The sequence below is a fragment of the Petromyzon marinus genome, chromosome 6 (genome assembly GCF_048934315.1).
Source record: "Petromyzon marinus isolate PM22_M1 ecotype Great Lakes invasive population chromosome 6, UKy_Petmar_22M1.pri1.0, whole genome shotgun sequence".
Lineage (NCBI taxonomy): Eukaryota > Metazoa > Chordata > Hyperoartia > Petromyzontiformes > Petromyzontidae > Petromyzon > Petromyzon marinus.
Genome location: NC_133672.1, coordinates 16,650,838 through 16,668,311, shown reverse-complemented (window position 1 = coordinate 16,668,311; position 17,474 = coordinate 16,650,838). Strand labels below are relative to the sequence as shown.

At 49.5% G+C, this 17,474-nt stretch overlaps 1 protein-coding gene across 3 annotated transcripts in view; it reads left to right on the top strand.

The window, feature by feature from the left end:
* The window catches only part of ESRRG (estrogen related receptor gamma), a 113,916-nt gene that overhangs the window by 53,601 nt on the left and 42,841 nt on the right, over positions 1-17,474 (top strand). Inside the window, exon 1 of one of the 3 annotated variants that reach the window (XM_032947666.2) lies at positions 2,256-2,590. The exons of the other annotated variants lie outside the window; for them this stretch is intronic. Coding sequence (XP_032803557.1) covers positions 2,535-2,590 — 56 coding nt within the window. The 5' untranslated portion in view covers positions 2,256-2,534. Of the gene's footprint in view, positions 1-2,255; positions 2,591-17,474 lie in introns of those variants that run through there. 3 annotated transcript variants of the gene reach the window in all.

The window sequence follows — 17,474 nt, the reverse complement described above, 5'->3', positions numbered from 1 at the left end:
GGAGTTGCGTGAGGGGAGTTGCGTGAGGGGAGTTGCGTGAGGAGAGTTGCGTGAGGAGAGTTGCGTGATGGGAGTTGCGTGAGGAGAGTTGCGTGAGGGGAGTTGCGTGGGGGGAGTTGCGTGATGGGAGTTGCGTGGGGGGAGTTGCGTGAGGGGAGTTGCGTGAGGGGAGTTGCGTGAGGGGAGTTGCGTGATGGGAGTTGCGTGAGGAGAGTTGCGTGAGGGGAGTTGCGTGAGGGGAGTTGCGTGAGGGGAGTTGCGTGAGGGGAGTTGCGTGATTGGAGTTGCGTGAGGGGAGTTGCGTGGGGGGAGTTGCGTGGGGGGAGTTGCGTGATGGGAGTTGCGTGAGGAGAGTTGCGTGAGGGGAGTTTCGTGAGGGGAGTTGCGTGATGGGAGTTGCGTGATGGGAGTTGCGTGGGGGGAGTTGCGTGAGGGGAGTTGCGTGGGGGGAGTTGCGTGAGGGGAGTTGCGTGAGGGGAGTTGCGTGATGGGAGTTGCGTGAGGGGAGTTGCGTGGAGGGAGTTGCGTGATGGGAGTTGCGTGAGGAGAGTTGCGTGAGGGGAGTTGCGTGATTGGAGTTGCGTGAGGGGAGTTGCGTGAGGGGAGTTGCTTGAGGGGAGTTGCGTGATGGGAGTTGCGTGAGGGGAGTTGCGTGAGGGGAGTTGCGTGAGGGGAGTTGCGTGAGGAGAGTTGCGTGAGGGTGAGGGGAGTTGCGTGAGGGTGAGGGGAGTTGCGTGAGGAGAGTTGCGTGAGGGTGAGGGGAGTTGCGTGAGGGTGAGGGGAGTTGCGTGAGGAGAGTTGCGTGAGGGTAAGCGGAGTTGCTTGAGGGGAGTTGCGTGAGGAGAGTTGCGTGAGGGGAGTTGCGTGATTGGAGTTGCGTGAGGGGAGTTGCGTGAGGGGAGTTGCTTGAGGGGAGTTGCGTGATGGGAGTTGCGTGAGGGGAGTTGCGTGAGGGGAGTTGCGTGAGGGGAGTTGCGTGAGGAGAGTTGCGTGAGGGTGAGGGGAGTTGCGTGAGGGTGAGGGGAGTTGCGTGAGGAGAGTTGCGTGAGGGTGAGGGGAGTTGCGTGAGGGTGAGGGGAGTTGCGTGAGGGGAGTTGCGTGAGGAGAGTTGTGTGAGGGTGAGGGGAGTTGCGTGAGGGGAGTTGCGCGAGGGGAGTTGCGTGAGGGGAGTTGCGTGAGGGTGAGGGGAGTTGCGTGAGGGTGAGGGGAGTTGCGTGAGGGTGAGGGGAGTTGCGTGAGGATAGTTGCGTGAGGGGAGTTGCGTGAGGGCGAGGGGAGTTGCGTGATGGGAGTTGCGTGAGGGTGAGGGGAGTTGCGTGATGGGAGTTGCGTGAGGAGAGTTGCGTGAGGGTGAGGGGAGTTGCGTGAGGGGAGTTGCGTGAGGGGAGTTGCGTGAGGAGAGTTGCGTGAGGAGAGTTGCGTGAGGAGAGTTGCGTGAGGGGAGTTGCGTGAGGGGAGTTGCGTGAGGAGAGTTGCGCGAGGAGAGTTGCGTGAGGAGAGTTGCGTGAGGGCGAGGGGAGTTGCGTGAGGGGAGTTGCGTGAGGAGAGTTGCGTGAGGGGAGTTGCGTGAGGGGAGTTGCGTGAGGGGAGTTGCGCGAGGGGAGTTGCGTGAGGAGAGTTGCGTGAGGGGAGTTGCGTGAGGGGAGTTGCGTGAGGGGAGTTGCGTGAGGGTGAGGAGAGTTGCGTGGGGGGAGTTGCGTGGGGGGAGTTGCGTGAGGAGAGTTGCGTGAGGAGAGTTGCGTGAGGGTGAGGAGAGTTGCGTGGGGGGAGTTGCGTGGGGGGAGTTGCGTGAGGAGAGTTGCGTGAGGGGAGTTGCGTGGGGGGAGTTGCGTGAGGAGAGTTGCGTGAGGGTGAGGGGAGTTGCGTGGGGGGAGTTGCGTAGGGGGAGTTGCGTGAGGGGAGTTGCGTGAGGGTGAGGGGAGTTGCGTGGGGGGAGTTGCGTGAGGAGAGTTGCGTGAGGGGAGTTGCGTGGGGGGAGTTGCGTGAGGAGAGTTGCGTGAGGGTGAGGGGAGTTGCGTGGGGGGAGTTGCGTAGGGGGAGTGTGAAGCCGCGAGCGCTGCGCGCGCCCCCCCCCCGCACCGCCCCCCCCCACGCACCCCCCACCCCCCCCCCGCACCGCGCAGGTGCTCGCGGCAGGGGAGGTGCGACTCCGCTGCCCGCCGCCGTCTCCGCTCGCTCGTCACTGCGGCTCCGGCTCCCCACTCCCCTCCCCAGCTCCTCCCGCCTCCACCCCCTCCCTTTCACCCCCACACCCCTCACTTGGGCCGGTGACTGACGGACGAACCGACTGTCCGGCGCGGTCGGCCGACCAATCGGCTCCCGAGGCCTACGCGCATACATAATGAGCCTCTCCATATTAATGACCCACATTCTGATTTAAAGCTCTTGATGATGATTGTGTGCGTTTGGTCCCAGCTGGCTGTGCTTGGAGCATGCCACTGGAGGACAGTTGTGTTAATTGCTCCGCACTGTCAGGGGGTCTTTGATTTATCACGCCGAGAGCCTGGCTGTGGAAGCAGCATTCACGCGTGCTCATGGACGGGACAGGACTTTGCCTCACTGAGCCTCTGCCTCTCCACTACTACCAGCCGTGAGTGCCTCTTTCTCAACGCTTGCGATATTTGAAACTTAAATTCCACTGCTCGCTTGAAAATTCTGTGCGCGGTTGTGAATATTTCGGTGGTGTGTGTGTGTGGTGTGTGTGTGTTTTTTTTTTGTTACGATTTAAAACGTCGTTTGCGCGTATGGAAAATGCGAGCGTACATTTGGTAATTATTCAAAAGTGCAGCAAATTTTTTGCCTTTCTTACATGGCGTAACCTGCCGTGGGGCAGCGTTATGCTTTGCACCCAAGTGTTTGTTGACGCCGCGTGTTTCACCGTTCGATGGATGTCGTTACGGCGCTCCGTGAAAGTTTACTGTCGCCCGTACGATTCCGACGGTGGCGTTCGCCAACCCGACAGGGCATGGAGAGAGGGGCCCCGTTGAGAGGACAGCGAGGTACATGGCAGGGCTGCCGTGGCGCGAAACGCTCGGCATTGTGGTGGTCATTTGCGTGGCTGTCATGTCGTGAATGTGCATTGTGGAGTGTCAGGGCCCGCCGGGGTTTTTGCAATGATAATCGCCTTTCATGGTAACCGCTCGACGACACGTCCTTCGGCATCTTCTGACAGGCGTTTTGGCGGGCGGCACAATGTGTTTGATAAAGTTATCTGCAAGCCTCCGCGATTGCTTTCATTGTGGTTTAATTCAATTCCAAATGTTTCTTGTTAGGGAAAGGGAGAGAAAGTTGTTTCGCACGCCTCCTTTGCTGCTCCGGTCGCGTTTAAAGCAGATTATACGGTGACAGGCTGCGCTGTGTATAATCTTCTCTCGCCGCTTGCTAACCCTGCATTAAATTGTCATCGTCCCAAACTAAGAAGGGAAATAAATAGCCGCTCTTGGTGTTATCCAGGCAGTGAAATATTTCGCCCTCTTCCACTGAAGCGGCTCGGCGCTCATACCTCACAGGCAGATTACCGCGCCGGGCTGACACATCCAATCGCCGGCGCATTGCACTTTTGGTTATTGCATTCTGCCCCATCCCTGCCTCCATATTTCACAGGGTAACAGGAGATGAACTACTCTGTCAAACACTGTCTTTTCCCGGTGTTCTTGTTTATGTTCATGCGTTCGAGGGGGGCGAGTGTGACGATGTCCCGTACATACGAAATGGTGGCGCTCCGTCTCCGGAACGGAGGGTGACCCACGCCGTAGCCTGGCGCTGGACAGTCCGCCGGTCGCCCTCGCCTCGTCTCACGGAGGCAGGGGCGCGCGCGATGTGGCAGGCGGGCGGCGCTCCTCTCGCGTTCCACAGCGATGCGATCGGAGAGGGGGAGGTGGCGACTGACTTAAGATCGTAGCTCGCCGTGGAGAAGAAACTAGGGGGGGGGATGGGGGGGGGGGGAGACGCGCGAGATTCCCCTCCCATTTGAGTGCTCGCAAAGCGAACACTCGAGTGTAGCAGCGCCAGGTAATTGACTTTGAAATGAATTAGTGCACAAAATCGTTTCGGTTGAAGCGTGATAAAGGAATCAAAATTGCTGTGAGTGACAACTGTCTTTTCAATTACTCAAGCATGACGTGGCGGGCGCGGGGCTCGCGTGTGATGAACGGGCGAACGCCGCCGTGTCCGCTGCTGCCGTCTCACACGTCGGCCCGTGCCTCTGGTCGTGGACGCGAGCCGCTAATTGCCCCGTGCGGTGTCACGGTTGGCACGCGATGTTGCGTCGCTTTGTCCGTCGATGGCTGCACGTGATCGAGAACGACGCTGCGTTGTGTACACTGTGTGTGTGTGTGCATTTTAAAAAAAAAGTGCCGCCCGTGAAGCGTTCAGCATTTTGTGAGGGGTATTTTTAATTTGCCGCTTTCCAATACCCCATTGCACACCATTGCGCGCTCATGTTCTCGTTGAAAATATGACGACACGCCATTGTCATCCTTCCCAAAAACTACCGGACATCGTAAAAAAGAAAAATCCTCATTTTATGTTATTCAATAATGGTGAAATACAGATCAACATTTTTTGGTAATTCTTTCTTAATCCACTTGCATCATTTTTGTGAACATGTCTGTGACGGGTAAAACATGGAAACAGAAAATACACGCGTATTGTTATTTGCGAACAATCGCCAGATTAAAAATGCCGCACGTAAAAACAATATTGTAATTTGTCCGTCGTGTAATGTGTCTGCACAAACCTCACGATGTGTACTCAAACTCACAGCAGTGCAATCAAAATCACCGCACTCGTCAAATATTTTAGTCTTCCACCGGGGATTGATAAAAGCCGTAGTTCGAACGTCAGTTGTAGGATTTTTTTTCAATTTTATTACGATGGTTTCATGCCATTACAGTCATTACAATTACTCATAACTCACACTTTACTTCCCACTGGCAATATGTAAACATACGAGTAAAAATCTTCTCGCCTTTATCATTGGACCTTCGCGCCAATACAGCACCTTGGCCATGTTGTGTCTCTGCCCATCTGTGCAATTCATCTTTGACAGTAATCACATTTCCACTCCAGGTGATCCCATAGACGTGGGCCCTAAATCAGCGAGCGGCAAGGCGGGCACCATCCCGTGCTGGGATATGACGATCATTTTTAAACAAGCAGACCCAGAAAACCCCGGCGAGCACGGCAGGTTTATCACGCTGTCAGCGCCCGTTTGGGCGTCTTAAAAGTTGTCGTGCATTGCGGCGCGTCCGGCTCGAGCCGGCCATGCCGGACGTGTCGCTCTGCTCCGTGGAACTTTAAATTATTCCATTTTCATGAGCATCCACGATTACGTATTATAATTTACATTTTTAAAGAAAAACACTCCGTAACTTGCAAAATTATTTTTTTGTGGCTCAGTGCAGTTATCATTTTATTCTTACTCACAATTTCCATAATATGATGAACATGCCATCGCTGTTATTGTGTTTGGCAGTAGCGTTGTGATCGGTAACGGTGTTATTGGTAGTGGTGTTGTGATTTGTAGTGGTGTTGTGATTGGGAGTGGTGTTTTTGGTAGTGGTGTTGTGATTGGTCGTGGTGTTAATGGTAGTGGGGTTGTGATTGGTAGTGGGGTTGTGATTGGTAGTGGTGTTGTGATTGGTAGTGGTGTTGTGATTGGTAGTGGTGTTGTGTTTAGTAGTTGTGTTGTGATTGGTAGTGGTGTTGCGTTTAGTAGTGGTGTTGTGATTGGTAGTGGTGTTGTGATTGGTAGTGGTGTTGTGTTTGTAGTGGTGTTGTGTTTGGTAGTGGTGTTGTGTTTGGTAGTGGTGTTGTGTTTTATTAGTGGTGTTGTGATTGGTAGCGGTGTTGTGATTGATAGTGGTGTTGTGATTGGTAGTGGTGTTGTGATTGGTAATAGGTGTTGTGATTGGTAGTGGTGTTGTGATTGGTAGTTGTGTTGTGATTGGTAGTGGTGTTGCGTTTAGTAGTGGTGTTGTGATTGGTAGTGGTGTTGTGATTGGTAGTGGTGTTGTGATTTGTAGTGGTGTTGTGTTTGGTAGTGGTGTTGTGTTTGGTAGTGGTGTTGTGATTGGTAGTGGTGTTGTGATTGGTAGTGGTGTTGTGTTTGGTAGTGGTGTTGTGATTGGTAGTGGTGTTGTGAATGGTAGTGGTGTTGTGATTCGTAGTGGTGTTGTGATTGGTAAGTGGCGTTGTGATTAGTAAGTGGTGTTGTGATTGGTAGTGGTGTTGTGTTTGCTAGTGGTGTTGTTTTTGGTAGTGGTGTTATGATTGGTAGTGGTGTTGTGATTGGTAGTGGTGTTGTCATTTGTAGTGGTGTTGTGTTTGGTAGTGGTGTTGCGATTGGTAGTGGTGTTGTGATTGGTAGTGGTGTTGTGATTGGTAGTGGTGTTGTGATTGGTAGTGGTGTTGTGAATGGTAGTGGTGTTGTGTTTGGTAGTGGTGTTGTGATTGGTAGTGGTGTTATTGGTAGTGGTGTTGTGATTGGTAGTGGTGTTGTGTTTGCTAGTGGTGTTGTTTTTGGTAGTGGTGTTGTGATTGGTAGTGGTGTTATTGGTAGTGGTGTTATTGGTAGTGGTATTGTGATTGGTAGTGGTGTTGTGTTTGGTAGTGGTGTTGTGATTGATAGTGGTGTTGTGATTGGTAGTGGTGTTGTGATTGGTAGTGGTGTTGTAATTGGTAGTGGTGTTGTGTTTGGTAGTGGTGTTGTGATTGGTAGTGGTGTTATTGGTAGTGGTGTTGTGATTGGTAGTGGTGTTGTGATAAGTAACGATATTGTGGCTAGTTGCACTTTTAAACTGGTGATGATACCGGAAGAGAGATGACTCAACTCATAATTGTGTGAATTCAGAAACAGGGCTCTGCCGCATTATGATTGTTTTCTCAATGCACCACGAGCAGACCCATAACAATCTCCAGTGGTAGGTGTAAAGTAGTGTTGGGGAACAGGGAGAGGGATGGTGGTGTGTGTTTTTGTCTGTTGGCTGTGTATCTGCTCAGTGTGTGGGACATTGGTGTGTACGTCGCTGTACATCGGCGCTCTGTCTGCACTGCTGTGGGGCGACATTGTGTGTTTATGAGTATGCATTGGCTGTGTGCGCAGTGTCGGGAAAGGTGGTGTGTATTTATCCGTCGGTACGGCTCGACGACTTACTTTGTAAGGGATGGCGGTGTGTGCTCGTAAACGGGTGCGTTGGGTTAACGCAGTGTCTCAGTGAACGGTGCGCGAGAGCATTATTGTACCCCTCATTGTTTCCCGGACTTGAGCATTGTTACATGACCGACAACATCATGACCGTTGCAGCCGCCGCGCCGCGCGTGTGTCCCGATATTTTTAGAACGCCTTCACCACATGACGGGTTTTAGTGTGACGCATGTTATAGCGTTACACGGAAAGTGCTCGCAGCGTCCAGAAAATTTGCAAGGGGATTCCGCCGCCGTTGCACGCTCATTCATCATTGTTATCTAAAGTACCTGCTTTGACAGTGGCGGTGAGAGTATCGGGTGGATGGAAGGGGGGGGGTCACTCCGCGGAGTGCGCGCGTTTTGCCGCTCCGGTCTCCCCCAGGTTAACTGGCGCAGCACGAAGCCCTCCCCGTCGCCCTGGCTCGGTGCCGAACGGGTGCCGTCTGCAGCTCCATGCGTTCCGATAAAACCTCACAAAGCGCGCGCGCACGCGCGCGCGCACGCACAAATGTCCGCGCCGGGTGCGGATAAAGGGATGCGACGCGCTCTCCTTCGGACATGCCCGTGGAAAAATTTGACAATGGCTTTGTGACTTTTAAGATGACTTCACTGCTCCCTGCCTCACAGCGTCAGCTGCTTATTGTGCTATAAAATACATCAAGGGGAATATCAGTCACAGGGTTATTTTAGCATGCTTGAAGAGTAAATGGAGTTCGCGTGCATAAAATACATTTTATATCCCAAAAGGCCTTCATGCGTACATTTGCATTCGGAAGAATATTTCTTTATAGTTTGGGGATATATTAAAATTGCTTTATATTGCTATATCTATTGTTATTAACTTCATATAAAATAATGTTTAAAACAAACATATATATTTTTTTATTAAATGCGCAGATACTTTGCCAGAATTACAATAGAGCGTAAACTTTCGTCACGTTTGTGTGTAGATGAGTGCGCATCACACATTTGTTTGTTTTTGGATGTCTGGCGCATGATGTTTCGCCGGCGTGTGTCATTAAGCAGAGCCCTTCAAGGGCGGTGGTAGGGACCGCGTGGTTGTGGCATTAATAGCCAGAATTTTGCGCATTCCAATTTCGACACGGTCAGTGACGGGAAGGTCACCGTGAACTCGAACAGCGTCAGCACAAGGGTCACGGGGCAGCTTGTTGGCTCTCACACGGCTGGGAATGACAGAGAGCCACGGCGGTTGTGCTCACGGGGTCACGGCTCTCCTAAAGGGGCGACGCATGGTAGACACTGAGAGTTTGAGAGATCGAGCGAGCGAGCGGGGGAGGACGGCGACCGGGAAGCGACCGTTGAGTTTACGTGCGGGAGACTCGAAGCCGAGCGCCGGCGCCTTGGCCGCCTCCGGCAGCGGCGAGAGTGAGCGCGCAATTGGTGGTGGGAAGTGATCGCGAGCCGTGGGGGATGTGCAGCGAGGCAGCCCTTGTGACCCCCACGGCGCGGCTGGATGTTTTGAAGCACGCGGCTGTGGGCGATGGAGATGAGGCATGGGGGCTGCTGGGGGGGGGGGGGATTTGTGTTTTAGCCATGTGGATTTAGGATTGATTGCCTGGTTATCTGAGTGACGGTACAGTAAATACTTCCACCAGAGATCCGGAATGTGCAGTCGCACCAGCTGGCTACTAGGCCTATTTATAGCTTCCACTGGTCCGAACCAGAGCAGGTGGTTATTATAACCATGATAACTGCAATGTAGACAGAGCTTTGTGTGTTTTTATCGATGCTCTGATCCGGACAAAATTCAGTAAAACACTTTTTACAAGAAGGTGCTACACTGAGAGTTGCTGTAGGTCAGCACTCTTAGCCAGGCGAACTGTGAGCCAGGGAAATGATGTGACACAGGCAGCCAGGGAGGGGGGTTTATCTCCAGCCAGACGAGTCGCGAACAACCAAGCGTTGACGTCTGATTTATGACATATTTATCTAGGGATAATGACACACGGTAGCGGGCTGCAGAGCCGGTTCATCCAATTTTCTACCTCCAATGGCTTTCCAAGTGGAGGCATTTTCCTTCTTCCACAGTTTGATGAGCATCAAATAAATTTGGCCATAATCACAGAGCAGTTAGGCCGACAGCGCCGGGGCTTTGTTTAAATCTAAAGTGCTATATTCCATGGTTGGTGGGTCCCCTCCGAGCCGGCCAGCAGGGTGTACTGTGGCAGCACAGCGGGCTGCGGCTGCCCTCCGCCCTCCCCATCACTCTCCCCCAGCCTCGATCTCACACAATCGAGCTCGGGCATCCCTATCGCTCTCTATCGTAGCCCCTCTCCTGCTCCCCCCCCACACCCAACAATCTTACTCGCCACTCTTTCCCCTGCGCATCCCCCCTTTCGCGGTGTCCCACGACTCCGCAGCGCTCCTCTTCGCTCCTCGCTGCCGGCACGCTGAGTGGCCGGGGGGGTAATTAGCCGAATATAAATGCGGCGAGCTGGGAGGGAAGGGGACGGACGGCAGGGACTCTCGCTGCTGATTAGTGCCGTCCGCAATTAGCTTATCTTTTCCATTAATTCGTATTAAAATGGATAGTCCAGTTATATATATACAGTTCACGTGCACACATTTTACTAAAATATTCGGAACTTTTTTTTCAGTGGAAAATCAAAATGCCAGGATAATCGACTGTTCTGGCAAATATTTTTTTGTAAATATCATTAAATTGTTTTGCAAAAACGAACCCACGAGCTTAACACGTAACCTTAAACAATGCGAATTACACCCCAATGCAGCTCGAAGAACTGGATGGAGTCCAAAAGAACTCGCAAACAAACACGTTGCGAAAGAGCAACGCAGAAGATCAGTGGGGCTCATCTTCCGCGAAACGCATTGTCCACCCTAAATTGCATCCACACAAACCATGGCAGATGCGAATACCTGATGCGCAAATCGAAAATTAAAAAACTCCAGTGGTGGTGCGACTGTGGTCATCGAGAACAGAGACCGTGCAACGTATAACGACGCAATGCCCGATCCACAAATACGAATGAGACATCACGGCGGTGATACACTCCGCTGTTCCTGACGCGGCTATCTGGGCTTGACCATCTGAATGTGAAATTGTAGTTGTTGCTCTGCGTCTACATCAGCAGCCGTACAAAAGAAAGAAGAGGCAAACACGTAAACTCCTTGTTTATCCAGAATTTAGTCCAATTAAAATGATTCGTGTTGCATATTATTTATTTGTAGTCATTCAATCTAGGGCTATGTAGACGTCTTGAGGCAGCAGTTACGCAAGTGGCTATGTAAATGCCTGTTTAAAGGTGTTTGCGATGTAACGATGTCTATCGTGGCAACAACGAGACCGCGATTGTCGTTTGGTTTGACGCAGGACGAGGATATTCCACCGGAAAGAATAAAAATTCACGCGCCGGGCTTAAACGATCGTCTATTCACGTGGGCTTCGTCTCATAGATGCCGATTCATCTTTTGACCATCAGCGGGTGTCGTGAAGAAATTAAAGAGTTAAAACTCGTTTCGTAGTCGCATGCATTTTTTTTTACGCACTGCTTCAAGCTGGCGTCACTTGGCGCGATTCGGTACTGTTTCGGTATTGTTTTGAAACAAATGCATTGCCCCTGCCTTACAGCATTGTTTTACAGCGAACAACAAAATGCACACTTACCGTACGTCAGCAGAAAATGTTGACTTTTTCACGGGAATTGTGAAAAATACATTCCCCCGCAGCAGTACGCACACACGGGAAAAATAAATGAATGACGAACACATTCTATGTAAGCATAATTATACCGTGCGTGTATTGTGCACGTCTTAATACTTTCATTATGCTCATCTGACAGTTGTTCTACGCGAGTGAGGCAGTCGAGCACGTTCATTGAAAGCCAACCTATACTCTATCTCCCCTGGTCTTTTTTCAGAATTTTGCGCTGTGAGAGCTCTTAATTTCACAGAGTGCTGATGAGACTCGTGCACCCCGTCTCGCCCAGAACGGACCAAGGGGTGCACGCGTTTGTGACCCCGAAGCCACACACACACGCGCACACAAAGACACACATCTCCCGTGTAGCCTTGAACAGACTGTTGGGGGAAAGTGCTGTCAAGGAGCACCTATCAAGGCCAGCACTGAAAAGGAGTAGGTGGGCGTCTAGTCTGACACCCGGCCGCCCCTGTCTCTCCAAAGATGATTGTTAGACACCACACCGGGTATTCATTGGAGGCTGAGTCTACCGAGGGAAAGCCCGAGACTGGTTTCAACTATTTGTCACTGAGCTTGAATAAAATTCAGATCGCCGAGTTCATAGCGCAGTGCGCTCACCACTGCTCCACCGCTCGCCCATGCACACGTACACACACACACGCGCGCATTTGCGCACGCACACAGCGTAGCGGCGTTAGCGCCAGAGCGAGTTTGTAGCAAAAACAAACTGCTGCGAGTGAAGCGGCGGCCGATGGACGCGCGTCTGTGGTGGGAGTGTCCCCGTTGCGACGATCTGCTCGCTGTCGCATTGCCCGCCCGCCTAGAACATCACTGTCTGTCGCACCGCACCAGGGGATCGCTGTGTCATCGAATATTTTATGCAAAATATTACACGCATGAGTGAAATGTACGAGATATTTGCGCTTAGGTAGTATAATGCCGTGCTGATTAAATAAGTCTAGTGTTGGCAGGGGCGGTCATGCAAAACAAAAATAAATACTAAATGCATTCACACTTACAATAGCGAAGCTGAGTACAAGGGGAGTAAATTAACACAAGGAGGTAAACGTAACGATCAATCTTGTCGCAGAATGAAAGGAACGGTCACGCACGTGTTGCCAGTGACAATGCCACGCACACATACGTGCGATGCGAAATAAGTTCAACATACACACACATAAAATTCTCACGACGTTTCGGCCACAACACAAGTGGCCTTCTTCAGGTGAAAGGAACAAACCTGTCGGGACGACAGAGCTACAATGAACGCTGCTAAGATTCGCAGCGTGTCTTTTAAGCTGGTTGAGGGAAGTGAGGCACCTTGACAAAGGGGTTTACATATCAAACAGGAGAATTTAGCATTGAAACAGTTGAGGGATTAGCTTGTGACTGGTCACAGAAATAGCTAAGTTAAAGTCAAAGCCTACACATCCACAGAGGCACCTCGTACATGGACGCCAAAGGGGCTGCAACAACTCAACTATTATACAGTAAACCGATGTGAAAAAAACCCAAGTCTATTTTATTATTTTATTCTCATTCTACGTGACTTTACCGAAAGAACCAAAGAAGATGAATCCTTGCAGTCACGAAAGCTTTAAATCGAAAAATACACACACATACATAAAATACAATGCGGATTAATGTAGCATGTACATGCATCTCGATTCGCTATACACACGGAGGCGCACATGTGTACATCCACAAGCACGCTCATATACAAATAAGCATCTCCATGCACGTGCGTGCACGTGCATTCGTCTGCACGTACACGAAGCATGCGCACATACATACGTACAACATGCTTACAAATGTACAGAGACACACACATATATATATTTGTGATAACGTAATTTGGACTTTTAAAAACACGCGTAAAACGTACAACTACGTAAAGATCCATACACTCGGGAAAGTTTTGACTTTTAAATTATAGTTTGCACGGGAAGGAAAATCGGCTATAATCATGATAATTTCAAACTTGCAATTAATCGCTCAGCATCTCAAGGTTAGAGCAAAACATTTCAAACATCCACGTGTTTTTTTTAGGCTGCTTTACGTCCGTCTCTTGTATGATATATTGAAGTGGGTGCCACGGGGCAGCTTCCCTTTGCTCGAGAGCCTGGGCGTTTGCACATCGGTATTTACGGAGCAGATGTAAGGGGTATTGTCGGGAAAATGATGGCTGAGCATTAGGAGACACGTTGCGGAACAGGCGAACTGAAAATACAGCGTCAATGTCAGATTCCAGGGCCAAGTGCGTCGGAGCAGTCCTTGCGCATTGCCATTCTGCTCCACATTGGGCTCACCGTGCCAGCTCATGCCACTGTTTATGAGCGCAGTGTCTTCATAGCCACAACGAAATAATGAACTGTATTGGCTGAATGTCGTGATCATAATATGATGGAAAAGGAAGGCCAGCAAGTTAAAATTACAATTCCTCTCTGCGCAGCAGAAAGGTCCAGTTCATTCCCGACCCAAAAACAGGCCGGAAATGAATGAATGACTGACACAGTTGAAAGGAACAACTTGTGTTCTGCAGGGACACCTGGACTCTCGGTGCTTGATCTGTCTGGAGGACTCGAGAGAAGTGGCGCTGGGAGACACCAAACAATAACTCAGTGGCAGAGCTTTGGATGGCATCACTGGACAGGTGGCAGGCTGGCATTCATCTATCTAGTGGCCAGAACAAAACCTGCTGGACATTTGTAGGGTGTGCACCACAGGTTTTTTTTTGGCTTTTGTTCGTCTGTCTGTGCTGCTGTAGATATACACAGTGAACGTTTGTCTGTGTATATGCCGTATGTCTTCCCTTCAAATGCACGAAACAAAGATCCCCCGTATAGATTTAACAGACTTTTAGGGCAAGTGCTGTTAACGAGCACCTATGAGGGCCGGCACGGCACACGAGGGGGTGGGTGGCCAGCATCACACCCGTCCGCCTTTGTCTCTCCAGTGGCGATGTTTACATACTGCACCAGGTGCTCATTTTAGGCTGAGTCGACCTAGGGGAGGCCCAGGACCGGTTCAAATTATCGTCGCTGATGTTGGCCGTGAACTCGGGTCGCCAGGTCCGTAGCGCAGTGCACTAACCGCTAGACTACCGCTCCCCACCTGTGCATATGCACACACAGACACACATGCACTCATTGTGTGCACATGTAGTGGAGTCACGCCGTTTGCATTAAGTTGACTTTTTGAGACTCCAGCAGTCGTCGTGCACAGTTTGATTAGAGTTGCAGCCATTCACCTTTCCGAGGGAAACACTTTTCTGTTCCAATGTTTTATTTGACCACTCAGGGCACAATGTATGGACTGTGAGTACGTATTTACAAAAGTACATGTGCAAACGTGTCTCCAAGCTTCACACCTTAGAATTGAAAATACATTTTTTTTCTATAAAATTCAGTTGTATGTTTCTTTGATTTTTTTATTTATTTCCCTTTATACTTTAAAACTTCCAAAATAAAAGTATGTCCACGTGTATCCTGAGCAGTTGGGATGAACAGCTGACACTTATCGGTCTAAAGAAGTAGATTTTAACCGCAAGCAATGTTTTTATAAAAGTTTAATTGTCGTGATATAATAGGACATTAACGGTATTCCATTGCTATGTGGGACAAACATCTGAGATAATGTTGATTTATAATAGCCTTACAAAGGGCGAGGGTTGGGAATAGGTTTGTAACTGATGTATGCATAATACATGGCTCATAATGAATCACTTTAATGCCAGCAAAATGTTACAATGTGGACATGTTTAATTTGGGTGGAAAAAACACATTATGTCTTCGATGAAGTTTGAACCTGCCACTCCAGCATTACAGTTATTATTGTTTAAAAGATTAGTTCTAGGAACATATATATGTTTTATTAAAAAATACGTTTTAATTGGATTCGATTTAAAAAGAAAAGAATGAAAATAACTCCTAATAGTAAAAGGGCAACATTATTACAATTTCAGCAGCATGCAGTGTTGTACAGGCATGCAGGTTACTGGTGGCAGTAGTAATAGTGGTGGTGTTGGTAGTGTTACTCATAATAATGAATAAAGGTTTTTGGGTTAAATCGCGTAAGTATGAATGTGTCGTAACCTTCCACCACCCGACACAGCCAGTAAGGCTTGTCACGTAAACAACGCGCCAGTTAGTTACTACTTCAGCCGACCAGTGTGTTGGAGAATAAATCCACAACATTTACAGTGTTACTCAGTGGTAGTGTTCGTGCTGATAGTGGCCGTGGTGGGAGTTGTGATGGTTGTGTTGGTAGTAGTAATGTGGTTGGTCATGGTGTGTTTAGAATTGCTTTTTGTATTTAGTTTGCTGTCCTTCCAGCAACCTCCGATTAGCACGGTTGGCTACGTACGGTGCAAAAGAAGTTCAACATATATACATACGAGGATGTTGTTGTTATTGGCAGTTGTGTTAGTGGTGGGAGTCTCCGTATTGGAAATGATAATGTTGCAGTTGTGTTTATTGTAGTTTTGGTAGTGTCTGTGTTGGTAGTGGAAACCTACTCTGTGGTCACCACCTTCATTGCTCTCAGATGAAGTGGTCTCACTAGCCATTCAGCCCCTCGTGATGTCAATGCCCTCTGCCTCAGCTAGGAATCATCACTTTTCGGCACTGGGGCCCAAGGAGAAATAGACTCTACTCCAAGTCTAACAGTACCAACATTGTCCAAAGTACTCACAACCCAAAAGCTCACTACCATGAATATCACCCAGTTCTCGCAATTCTACTACGTTTTTTTACGATCTTATCGTTTATATGTATATAGTGCCTTTGTCCCAGGTGCTAAACAATTATAGTATAATTGTACATTCGATGATAGTGGACAACATGGAGAGTGGGGTTATTAAAAGTGGCGGTGTAGCTATGGTGACAGAAATAAGGACAGATAGGAGTGGTTAAGGAGGGGTTGGGGTCGTGGTAGTGATACGGGTTGAAGTAGGCTCACATCCGCTTCCTGTCACCAAATATGCCCACCACCCCAAGCTTTCTACCCACTCTCCATATCACCAGCGCCTATGTCGGAATCGCTATGCCTGTCTCAACAACCCCATGACCATGAGGCTTACTGCACAAACGTGCCAGCCACCCTTTTGTTAAATTTATACTGCTGAATGTCGTTTCTTGTTGACGTTATTCCTGCAGGAGGGCACCATATAAATCGTTTGTCTCACTGGGACCTGACACACGCACACCCTCTGAGCTCTACTCACTCTGAGTTGTTCCTCCCTGGCTGCCAACTCTACAAGTGCACTCGCTCCCCTAGCTGGGGTGGTGAAATTTGATGTCATCCCTAAACCAGTCTGTAAATTCTGTACCATAAATTCCCCCAAATGTCACCTCTTTTGAGGGTCTCTCCCCTCACCTTCTGACCCCCTCCCCTCACCTTCTAACCCCCTCTAACACGAGAGTCTCTGTCGTCCACCGACCACCGAATCCAAACTCCAACTTTTCAGATCTGACCTCGACGTCAGGTCTCTCCTCCCCTCCACTCACCGTTGCTGGTGATTTGAGTCTCCAGTCCCGTGCAATTCATTAATCCCTCCCAGCTGACCTCATATTAACAGCTCAGCCCAGCCCCATGGCCACAGTCGTCTCCAACACACAAGTCCATCACTCTCACCACCATTTTACCTTTTACTTATTGTGACCACCACCTTACAAACGTATCCTTTTACCTCTCAAGGCCACCTCTTTCCAGATCACCAACGTTCATTGCACCTCACCAGACACCCATCCCCTTCAGTTCTCGGCTTCCGCATTCAGCCTTTCGATCCCAGCTGCAGTATCCCCCATTGCCTACTGCTACGAATGATCTATCTCCTGTAAAGACCTGTACATCGTACAGAACCTCCTCGACCCTTGAAAAAAAAGTCACTTTTTTCAAATTTTCTTGCTGTGGTTTTCACACCTGATGATGATTGCTTGTGTTGCAGTCGAAACGTCGTGAGAATTGTATTGTTTTATATTGTTATTATTTTATTGTTTCCCTTCTACGTGACTTTACCGAAAGAACCAAGAATATGAATCCCTGCAGTTACGAAAGCTTTAAATCAAAACTCTCCTCTAATTTTTCTGCTAAGGTTGCATTCTGGTATTTGACTCTGCTTCTATTACTCCCCAGTCACCTTCCCTTGACATTCCTCAGCCCATCACCATAAGCAGCATCACTACAATCATGTCCAACCTACAATTCTCCATCCTCTGCTTCACAAATTCACCCCTCACTGTGTAGCCTCGCTGTGTGTAAATCGCCAGCTTCGTTCAAGGCTTCAGTCTCCTCCAGTACCGTCCCCCAAGCCTTCAAGACTGCTGCTGTCAAAAAAAGAAGAATCCAAACTGTCCCAACATGCCTGCAGATGTCCTTCCTATCTCAAATCTCCTTTATATCAGAGAAGCTCGAATAGGTGTTATCTTCTCGCATGTCCCCAAACACCTCTCCCTTCGTGATCTCCACGATTCAGTACAATCTGGTTTCTGCCAAGGCCATTCTTATGAAACTGCTTTCCTTCAGGTGGTAAATGGCCTTCTCTCTTCAGACCATAGCTCACTCTCACTCCAAGTTCTGTTAAACCTTCCTATTGCTATGGACGCCA